General features: G+C 33.5%; 1 protein-coding gene across 7 annotated transcripts in view; it reads right to left on the reverse strand.

Moving 5' to 3' along the window:
* Window positions 1-12330, reverse strand: part of IMMP2L (inner mitochondrial membrane peptidase subunit 2) — an 881848-nt gene that overhangs the window by 201725 nt on the left and 667793 nt on the right. For all 7 annotated transcript variants that reach the window (XM_042970147.1, XM_042970161.1, XM_042970156.1 and 4 more), the window contains one exon: window positions 11502-11604. In XM_042970147.1, the coding sequence (XP_042826081.1) occupies window positions 11502-11604 (103 nt within the window). The remainder of the gene's footprint in view (window positions 1-11501; window positions 11605-12330) is intronic.

Genomic DNA, 12330 nt, shown 5'->3' on the forward strand with positions numbered 1-12330 from the left:
AAACCAAGCTTCAGGCTCCAAGCTGTCAACACAGAGCCCCACCTGGGGCTTGAACTCACAAACCAGGAGATCAGGACCTGAGCCAAAGTCGGACGCTTGACTGACTGAGCCACCCAGGTGCCCCTGGACAGGAAATTTGTTAAAGATATCTTCTTTTTTTTAATGTTTACTTTTTACTTATTTATTTTGAGAGAGCGAGCACAGGCCCTAGGGCCTTTATTTTGAATGAGCGGGGGAGCTGCAAAGAGAAAGGGAGAGACAGCATCCCAAGCAGATTCAAGACTGAGCTCAGAGCCTGAGATGGGGCTTGGTCCCACAAACTATGAGATCATGACCTGAGCCAAAACCAAGAGTCAGATGCTTAACCAAAGGAGCCACCCAAGTGCCCTGGAAAGGATTTTTTTTTTTTTTAAACCTGCTTCTCTGTTGGCCAGCTCAACAATCAAAATGCTTACTTTTACAAAATACATTTCCTTCTCACTAGCCTCTACATTCTAGGAATCGCTTTCACCTGTTGAAATACGTGAACACTTGAGAAAAAGAGCAGAAAGCCCTGTGAAATGGGTAGGTAGTGCATTGGCTGGCATGGATGCTCAGTATAAGGGGACAGAATTTTGATGGAATAATACTTGCCTGTATGTTTAAATGAATCATGAGCATGACTCGATTATCCTTCCCACAATTGGGACAGCAAGTGTAATCATGATAAGGCACTACAATTCTCATTAGGTAGCCAAGACTGCTCAATGAAGTATCTCTCCAAGTACTTTGCAAACTAAAGGAGCTTGGAGACATCACATTGTCACTTCCATCTTTTGGTCTTCCACGTAAAAGTAACCACAGATGTATATTTGCTATGTTGTCATTTTTTAATTTATTAAAATTATATATTGTTATAATTTAATATAACTTAATTTTGAGGTTTGATCCCTCAAAATTTGATCATAGGTGAACATGAAGGCAGTTCAGTATTTCAGCTGGTAAACTTCTCTAACAGATATGGTGCATTATTAATTCCCGGCTGCAGAATCTAACACACGTCCAATCAGTTCTTGGTTCCTAAGGACTCTCAAATCAATCCACTTCTTCATATTTTTATTACTGCCACCATGGTCTAGGGACTAATCATCTCCCACTTTAACCGATACTATCATCAAGTAATTGTATTCTCTACCAAGAGCCTGTTTGCAATCTAAGCTTCCATTCATAATTTTCCCAAATCAGTCTTGCTAACATGCCTTTTCTTATTTATTAACCTCCTGTCCAAAAATTTTAATGGATTTAGGTGCCTCTTAAATTGTATGTATGTATGTAGTTAAGGATATAACATGCATAAAGTGTAATACTGACTTTTACATGGACAACTATATAGAAATTAAACCCTCATCCTGTAAGTAGATTTATTTTTTAACAAAATATAATAAAAATTTAATTGATTTTTTAAAAATTAAGAATTTCAGTTTTATTCAAATCACTTTGATATTTTTATGTTTGTTAGTAGTCATTTTATCTTGCCTTTTGATTTTAAAATGGACTTTTGATATTTTTCAAAAAAAGTTTTTGGAAAAATTTAAAAAAAGTTACTTTTTAATTGTTTATATTTACTTTCACTTACATTTTGATAAACATATATTCATACTTTTGTCACTATAAATGTGATTAAATATTATTTTACTCTTTTTTGTAACTATTAATAATACAATGCAAATTATGCGAAAATCTGTACTATAACAGCATAATGATCTTGCTAAAATGGAGAACAGAAAAATTGTATGGAAAACATATAATAATTTTTGAAATATATGTATTTTTATTATATCACTATTCCAAACATCACAGGTCTTTCAGCAGAATATTCAGAACAGTAATAATAATTAAATTCAACCATCCTTGTTACATTTTCTGGTTTTAGCCATATGAAGGTATATTTATCAAGTTAAGACAAAGGAATATATTCCATTTAGCAGTTTGTTAGTTTGATTTATAGCTGTCAAGTATTTAGACACATTGTATGTGAACTTCGGTGACTTAGACCCTGAAGATGTTAGGGGGAAACTGCCATGTGACATGTGGCCACTGACACCAACTTTTAATATTTTTGTTTATGTAGTTATTAAAAATATACTATCATATTTCAGACATAAAAGGCATAACGTATAATATCACGAACACCTATATACTCACCCCCTGCTAAAGATATAAGACAGTACCAGTAATTTGGTATCCCTGTTCAACCCTCCCCAATCACATTCACTCCCTCCTCTCCAGAAGAAACCACTATTCTGAATTCTTTTTTCAGTGTTTTTAATGTTTATTGATTTAAAAAAAAATTTTTTTTTAACGTTTATTTATTTTTGAGACAGAGAGAGACAGAGCATGAACGGGGGAGGGTCACAGAGAGAAGGAGACACAGAATCCGAAACAGGCTCCAGGCTCCGAGCTGTCAGCACAGAGCACGACGCGGGGCTCGAACCCACGAACTGTGAGATCATGACCTGAGCCAAAGTTGGACGCCCAACCGACTGAGCCACCCAGGCGCCCCAATGTTTATTGATTTTTGAGAGAGAAATAGAGTATGTGTGCATGTGCACACAGCAGGGGAGGTGCAGAGAGAGGAGAGACAGCAAATCCCAAGCTGACTCAGCACTATCAGCACAGAACTTCACATGGGGCTTGAACTCACAGACTGAGATCATGACCTGAGCCAAAATTAAGTCACAGACTTAACCACCTGAGCCTCCCAGGAACCATTGTCCTGACTTCTTTATCACTATTTTAAATGGCAAATTCTTTAAGGGTGTGTTTCTTATTTGTTAATAAAGTCTATACATGGTTGATGATTGTACGTGACAGCTCTTATGCTAGTAAACTTACAAGACTGTCTTAATAAGTCTGCAGATTCTTCTTGAGTTTTCTAAGTAGATAATAACATACATTACTTAAGGGGGGGAGAGAGTTAAGAATCTTCCTTTCCAATCTCAACATCTTTTTTTTATTATTTAAAAATTTTTTTAATGTTTATTTTTTCTTGAGAGAGAGAGAGAGTGAGCAGGGGAGGGGCAGAGAGAGAGGGAACAGAATCCCAAGCAGGCTCCGTGCCGTCAGCACAGAGCCTGATGTGGGGCTTGAACCCATGAACCATGAGATCATGACCTGAGCCGAAACCAAGAGTTGGATGCTTAACCAACTGAGCCACCCAGGCGCCCCTCCAATCTCAACATCTTTTATTTCTTTTTCTTACCTTAACCTGTACTGACAGTGACCTTTAGCACAACATTTAATAGAAGTGGTGAGAGTGGACCTTCTTGCCTTCTTTCTAATTTAAAAGGGAAGGCTTCTAACATTTCTTCATTAATTATGCTAGATGCTATAGGCTGATTATACTGCTTTGAGAAGTGGCATGATGTGATCAGAGTTTTCAGAAAAATTCTTAGTGACAGGATGGGTTGGAGCAGAAATATCGGGGAGTCACTGGATGAGGAATCACTTACTGATAGTGCAAAAGCCATGGGGCCTCCAAGGCCCCATCAATAGAACATGCCTCATGGCTACGATTCCTACCACTGTATCAAATAACTGCATTTTTTTTTAAGTCACCAAAGTTAGATAAATTTTAATATACCACAAACCCATATGGGTCTTCCTATGAATAGTATCTAAAACTGTGGTTACCGTGATTGATTATAGGCTCCATACATAGTTCTATTACTCCGGGGGGGAAAAAAACCACTCAAGTCACTGACAATCAAACTGATCTTTTAATTCCTTTCAAGTCATTTCAATAAATATAACTAATAAGATGCTGACACAAGCAAAGTCATTTTTAAGATTATCTTACAAGCTTTAGGGAAATGTAAAATTTCCAAAGAAAGTTACCTCCCAGAAGCTCAGTCAAAAGACAAAGTCATTTACATAGTTTGTTGTTTGCATATTTAGAGAAGTGGAGAACAAAAAATTACCCAATAAATATTTTATAAGTAGATATCCATTTAAATGAGGAAATTCAATCTCAAGCCTTGAATCACAGTATATTTAATAGCAGATTTTTTTCTCCTTTTGTTATCTAGACTAGGCAACAGCAGATTTTTCTTCTCTTCTGGACCCCTCCTATTTCCCATTTTACTTTCTGGGTAGATGCCAGTTATGTAGACAGACACCAATTATGTCTTATAAACAATAAGACAAAGGTTTCAATTCTACTTAAAAAAATTCTAAGTGCTTATAAAATTGCTAAATTAATAACACTGCATGTATTTTGCCAAATCTTGGCTCCTGACCCCACTGTCAGTAAATATACATTTCTAATAAAATGAACATGCTTAATTCTGTAACTAAACAGCCCAAAGGAATGGTATCTGCCATAGCAATGAAGTCTAATGACAATTCTGCTGACATTTCTCATATCTGAAGATGAAGTCATGTGGAAAATGATTTCTACACTAGCAGAATAATTAAGACAGAAAGCAAAATTTGATTTGGTAGAAATGGAAGCTCAGATTGTCTCTGTTTTCAGTGGGGTGTGTGGGGAGATGATATTATTTATGTCCCAAAGATCTTTAGTTGACATCATCCTTCCATACTCTCTTTTTAAAATCATTTTTTTCTGATGTCTTAACTGTACGGTAACAAATCTAACTAAAAGCAATGTTAATCCCAACGGACTTTTGTTTCCTTTTTTTTTTTTTTTGCATAGTATTTCTCGGTTTCTAATATTGTTCCAGAGTATGGGCTCTTTCCTTACTGTTAGCCATCTTTCATTATACAGATATTTTAATTACGCTGGCATTTCTTTTCCTTGGTTTTGGACTTTTTATGAAATGCATGTCTTTGTCTACATCAGCCAAATGAAAATTACACCTAAGTAAAACGTGAAGTTATTCGGTTCCAGCACTGTTTAAGGGAACTGTGAGAAACACCAAGGTACAGTTTTATGATTTTAAGAACCATAGGACTGTTGCTACCATTATTTTCCTATAAAATATAGATTATTTTAGTTCCTAACAAAATTTTTTAATGAAAAAAAGCATGCACTACAAGAAAACAAGAAAAGATCACCAATTACAGTCTGAGCAACATGTTTTAAAGAAAGTGTGAATAGAACACTTTATTTGGATCCTGTCAGCACACTCTAATGACCTTCTTCTTTATTTGAAAATGGCTGGTCTTAAATAAAAGTTACCCTAGCTGTTCAAGAGAACTTATACAAGGAAAATGCTACACTTCAACAATAAATAAAATGAAATGTCAATTCATTCTCATCATAAGTCCACAAGATAATTCTGTATTGTATTAGCAGAGTGTTTTCAATGCAGCTGAAACCAATTAAGCACTCAAGGCATAAACCACTTCATTCACAAAACATGCAGCATCTAAAGTGTTTTATGCAATACAAGATTTTACCAAATAGTTATTATTTTCACAGGTTTCAGAACACTCTGTTCTACCAAATTCTCCTAGGACGTTTTCCAGTTTCTTTCTTATGGGTTTTTAGTATATAAAAGTCTGCTCCTCTAAGAGACCCTGTCACACCCCCACTGAGAGTACCTCTTAGGCTGTGTTGTGGATGCCTGATTGATTATCTGCCTCCCGTCTAGGTTGTCCTTCCTTGAAATAGGGATTGTAATTCAGTGATTGTGGTATCTCGTGACCCTCATCCCTGCTCCTCCCAAGCATCAGTGCATCTCTGATGACAGAGACAAAGGTTTGGGAAGACCCACAAATTCAATGCACTCTTCATTATCTAGGACTTGAATCTCTGTCCCTAAAATCTCTGAATGTTTTAAATATCTCCCAAAACTCCATTTCAATTCCTCTCTTTGTCCTGTGGTCTCAAAAATGTAAAGACTGCCGACCCATTAGCTTTCTTTCAGTCTTCTTGCATTTCCAACAATCTTGTTTTATTGCCTAATCACATGCTGTATTTCTCTTTTACCAAAAATGTGTAATATAGGGGAAAACTTCAAAACAGGCAAGACTAGTAGTAAACCTATTAAAATGTTCATTTCCCACATGTATTAGCTAATCTAGCAACCTCTCTGTAGTTAATACAATCCTCATCTCTCCTGACCCATTCCACCTATCAGAGTCCAGGTCAGAATCAATCTAGACAAATAGTAGATGCTCAAAATGTGCCCTGAAGACATAAACAAAAGGCTTGTATGATATAAAACATAAACTTTGCTCTTTTCCTTTATTTTTCACTAGTTTTTTAAAAAAAAATTTAACATTTATTCATTTTTGAGAAAGAGAGACAGAGAGACAAAGAGAGAATGAGTGGAGGAGGGGCAGAGGGAGAGGGAGACCAAGAATCTGAAGCAAGCTGCAGGCTCTGAACTGTCAGCACAGAGCCCCACGTGGGGCTCAAACTCAAGGACCATGAGATCATGACCTGAGCTGACGTCGGAAGCTCAAGAAACTGAGCCACCCAGAGGCCCCCTCACTAGTTTTTTAAAAAGCAAAAAACTTTTTGAACTTCACTAGGTTCTCTTTTGAATTCTATGGCATTTTAATCTTCAACTTCAGTGCTTGCTTATATATCGTCACTTATAGACAATCAGCTCATTTAATTAATAAGTAATATTTCTACTACTCATTTATTCTACAACCGTGATTTCCTTCAAGGTATATTTCCTTCAAGAAAACATTCTAGTGGCCTAATATTTTATTTAATTAGGCACCCATGAAATAAGTGATTAGGTTAGCTATTTTCCAAATGACTTGGAACTAAAAAGAATTTATATTTAGTATACCTTGCAGTTTCCACTCTCAGATAAAGGCAGTATATCATGCATAGTTTCTATATTCAAATTGTTCAGTTCTGCTTCATGCTTCCTGCACCCAAATTGTTCACAAGGTGACACTATGATCACATACCTAAAAATCAAAACACTTTTATACATTCTTGGAAAGGTTATCTTTGCCCTAAAATGTTTAAGTCAAAAGTTCTTTTTCTAATATTCTTTGATCAATGAAGTAAAAATGAATTACTTGATTTAGACACTAAGTGCCTAGAATTATAACATATATTCTTTACAACAAATCACTACACAGCAAACAGTGAGAGGATTTCAGTGGCTCATGACTTAGTGCTAGATAGAATAAAAGAAAAACTTCAAAGAGAGAAAATATATGAGCTAAATGGAAGCCATAGAAAGATCCTTATTTGTGTTTTTACCACAAAGAATGAATAGCTATGAGAATATCTCAAATTTAAGTACTGAAATGAATATGATAAATGAAGGAATGAAATGCTATATACATTTTTAACTGATGAAAAGTCTGCTAATCTGAAACAACTAAAATTTATTATTTGAAAATGGATGCATACATACAAATACAAAACTTGATTTTTAATGCACTTTAATTTTGAGGCAAGCAGAAAATTCATCAGTATTTATTATAATCAGTTACTTTTGAGTGCTAGCAAAGAACACCATGGCTATAGGAGAAAACGTCTCAATGTCATTTACATGGAAGTAGGGATGGTAAAAGGAAAGACTAATTTCAGAGAACAAAAGAATTGGTAAGATAAGAGGTTATCAAATGTTCTCAGCAATCATCATATATCTTTAATATATAATCTAGTAAGATAAAGTAGTAACATACACTGAAAAACACTTCTAGATAATTATCATAATTTTTAAAAAAAATTACAAAAGCTATTACACTAGAAACCTAAGTATAGTCATACATTGGTGAATCCATATTATGAGAAGATAGGACATTTTCTTTTTTCTTTCTTTTTTTTTTAAAATGTTTATTTACTTATTTTGAGTGGGTGAGAGAGAGAGAGAGTGTGTGTGAGTAAGCAGCGGATGGGCAGATGAGAGGGAGAGAGAGAATCTCAAGCAGGCTCTGTTCTGTCAGCACAGGGCCAGACCAGGTACTTGATCTCAGGAACCATGAGGCCTTGACCTGAACCAGTATCAAGAGTTGGACACCTAATCAACTCAGCCACCCAGGTTCCCCAGGACATTTTCTATCATTGTGTTATAATGATATATTCAAGATGTTTACCATGAAAATATTCCACAGAGATATTTTTCATAATTGAAACATTTCCTACCAATGACATCTGTGATATTTTTCTCTCTGGCCACAGAACCATAAAACATATTTATAGAACTTACAGTCAAAATGAAACTCAGAAGTCATTTAAACACCTTTATCCTACTTTTTAAAGAATTAGCTTTGTTTCTAATTATAAAGATAATAAAAATTGTTGCAAATTTTTTAAAATAAAAAGAAATACAAAGGTATGAAAAAGAATCAACTATAACCATAGCAACTAGAGATAACCTGATATTGTATATTCCAGTCTTTATTTTTTTACTTAAAACAGTATCATGAACATAATGCCATGTTATGTCACAAATACAATTTTTAATGACTGCATAATATTTAAACCTCTGAATGAATCATACTTTATTTAATTATACTCCTATTTTAGGTTGCTGAGGATGTTCATTAAAATTTTGATGATGTATATTTTGATTATATATATCATAGGAGTACAATTACATAGATTTTATCACTCATTGATAAAATATGTACTCATTTTATTATTTATTTATTTAAGATAGATTCAGAGAAGAAAAAATTCTTCCCTTTATACATGATGAAATGTAGACCAGTACAAGTTAACTGATTGATAAGGTCCATAACCAAAATTATCTAATTTTCTGTTTTATAACATACCATCTACGTTCATAAGAGAGTTTACTAGTTTCTTTCCATAAATCATTCTCTATAATTTAAAAGTACAGCTGTTGGATCTTGTTCTGCTGTATGTATTCTATTGCTATGTCAATATTGCTATCTTTATATTCCTAATCTATTATTCATCTTTTACTCATAACTATTTCATTCCCTCTTGAGCCTACATAGAGTGGCAATAAAACAAATCAGTAAAGCAAATTAAAATAGCAAGAAGAAATAAGAAAACAAACTAGAAAAACACCAGAATGAGACATTCTTTCTTATTCTTCTTTCGATTTCGATCAAAAGTCTACTTGAATATAGAAAAAGTCAGCTCCATTATGATCACTAATAGGCCATATTTTAAAATAAGCAAGGGAGAGTCTATTATAAAGTGTCATTACTATTCAAAGAGTTAAAGTATGTAAAATGATTTGGATACGTTTCTGAAATTATTTGGAAGGCAAATGAAGGGTAAAAGCTTCAATCAGTTTTCACCAAGTCAAGACAAGCATCTTAGAAACAATCCTGACTGCCTAAAGATAGATTGTTTACATTAAGAAAAAGTACAATCCCTACTTCCAAGAGAAATGAATCAACCATCCATAAAACCTGGAGCTTACTGACCTTACACATACAACCTCCAAGTATGCTGATTGATAAGCCAAAAAATGGAACTTAGAATTATTGGAAAAATATAGTAATTTTCAAGTGTATATGAATTTTAAAATTCAAGATTATTTCAGGTTTTTAGAATTACAAAACCTTACTTTTTATTTTTTAGAATTATAAAAACTTTAAAATAATTACCAAAATATTCCAATAAGCATTCATTAATCAAAAATGCAGTCAGAAAATTCTATACTCCAATATCACAGTTTAGCTTTAAATAAGAATTGCAGGGTTTTATTTTACATTTTTCCCCTATTGTCCTTTTAAAATGTGCTTGGGGGCATCAATATTAATAATTCCTCCTAATTATAAATGCTATTGGAACACAAAACAGGAGAGTTTATTGTCAAAGTAAAAAAAAATGTTTACTATAACTCATCAAATACAATTAGCTTTATAAGTGATATGACAAATGTTTTCCTTCATCCTATAAAGGTTCTTCACCTAATTTTGACAAATAAAAACAAAACTAATTAAGTGAATGGACATTAATAGCTTAGCCTACCCCATGGACTAAGGGCCTCTCTGCTTGTTTGTTAATAACAATTAAGAAGGGAAGAAAACAACCACTAAATTTCAAAATGGTTTGGGGCCTCTGATTCTTATTACTGGTAAAAAAACACCGAGGGTTACATGCAATTTTCTGTATTCTGGCTGTCAACTCTATCTTTTCCTCTCCAAAATAAGAAAGCATGTAGAATAAACTGATTGAGGATTATATTAATTATATAAGCAATATTGCACTGGCTTTATTTATTTATAAAGGAAAAACAAACCAATCTCACATATTAGTACTTTATTATTCACCACACCCCCCACATCTGATAACAAAACACAATAATTTTAACACTTGATTTCAGAGTCACTATCCCAATGAGTTAAAACCCAAACTAAAGTTAACCAAAATTTTAATGTGGATTTGGCCAACAACATGATGCACTAAATAGATTTAAACTGATTGATGAGAGAGAAATAAAACTGCTTTTAGATTATTTTTTTTTGCCTTCAAGTTGCTACTAAATTTCTTCATAACAGTCACTTCTATGACACTATTAAGTGACCTGTAGGTCACATTTCCAATCTGTTCATTCCATCTTTGATATACCCTAAGAAGATTAAATTGCATTTTTGTAATAATTACTCTTCAAAATCAAAAAAGACCTTAGAAGGTTTTATTATCATCACTGAAACCCCTCCTCTCAAAAGACATAGGAGTGGTCTCATATAAGTTTTCTTTCACTTCTTACTGTACTTTTGGCCAAAGGTAAGTCAAAGTAGCTGTTCCTCCAGTGACAATAATAGTAATCTCTCATAATATGTCATGAAAATTATTTTATAGAGATGTCCAACACTTAGTTTTACACAAAAGAATGTGGATAATGTTCTTTGCAAACATATCTGAAGGTGCTCAAAATTAATTTATACATACATAACAAGTATAGATATGCCCAGTGGTAGGAGAATCTAATTGGCTAAAGATCCAAGTTTTTAAGTAGACATAGGTACTAGAAATCAGGTTTAGTTTCTATTAACTAAAATATTCTTCACTTTAGTGGTTTCAGGAGTTCAGAGAATTTCTATATGCATTCAAAATGAAAAAAATTACAAAATATCAGTTTAGACGTATATTTCATAGACTATAAACATGGCATAAGGAATGTCTGCATTTCTTCTACAAAATAAATGTGGGCAAAAAGATGGTACTAACCGATATGATTTCCATTATACTTGCATTTTTAACAAACAATTTAGAAAATTGATGCTTATAGGTCTTTTACACATTTTATCTGTTAAGCACTAACTGAAAACATAAGACAAAGAGCATTTCTGTGGAGAAAAAAACCAGACCTTTCTACTGGGATTAGTCAGCCAACTGAAACTATCTTTGGTACTTTACTGAAGGGTCTAATTTCTTTACTATGAAACGCGCGCGTGCACACACACACACACACACACACACACACCTTGACGGCTTATATTATCTATATAATATTTAAAAGGAATTGTCCAAATATAAACTGCTCCACTGTGAAATTCATGATCAGTCGTGCTTGGATTACCTGAGCAATCTACCTGACATAATTTTGTTCCTACATGTGACATCCAATTACATCATGCGACAAATGACTTACCGGCCCAAAAGAATTACTGTCAAAACTGTGTCCATGATGATCACCTTCAACCCAGATGTGACCCCGGGGAACTTTGACATACCGGTTTTTGTGTCCCATAGTTCTAGAAATAAAGAGCATATATAACCATTGAGATGAGAATAGAAAGATCAAATAGTTGAGCATGCAAAGAAACAGAGGGCAAAATGCTGTTATAAAGATGCAACAGATAATTACAGGTGAACCATGAAGCTACTCTATATCTTCATTTTTAAGTAACATATGGTTAGGACCTTGTAAACCAATGCACAGTAAAATTTTTTTCACTTTTCGGTAGGAAAGAATTTTGTGCTTAAATAAAATGCACTAGCACCAAATACAAAGTTTTACTACTATATTTAATTCTCAATATCCTAGATATATTTTTATGAAATAAGCTCTAACAAAATATAGATCTATTTATTTTCTGACATTTGCTTTTATGTCAATGTTCAACTTGATCAGCTGTAATCTTTATTTCTTTAGTCAAATAAACTTCTCAAACCAACAGCATTTTTCATAATGTCTTAATACTCTAAAAGTAAGCATATAAAAAAGACAACAACAACAAAAACCTGGCTGATATCTTGTCAGATTGAAACTATCAGTATCAGCTAAAATTGTTTTGATCAGTATTATTTTATTTCATAAATTATTCTTTAAAATGAACGTTTTTAACAATTTTGAAGACTGTTTAAAGATTGATGATCAATGATACACATTTAGTGGAACATTCTATATTCTTAAGGCTGACAAGGAAATGGAATAAGGAAAGGCTCTCTCATACACTATTGGTGACAATATAAAATGA

This window comes from Panthera tigris, chromosome A2 (genome assembly GCF_018350195.1).
Source record: "Panthera tigris isolate Pti1 chromosome A2, P.tigris_Pti1_mat1.1, whole genome shotgun sequence".
In the NCBI taxonomy this organism is placed as follows: Eukaryota; Metazoa; Chordata; class Mammalia; order Carnivora; family Felidae; genus Panthera; species Panthera tigris.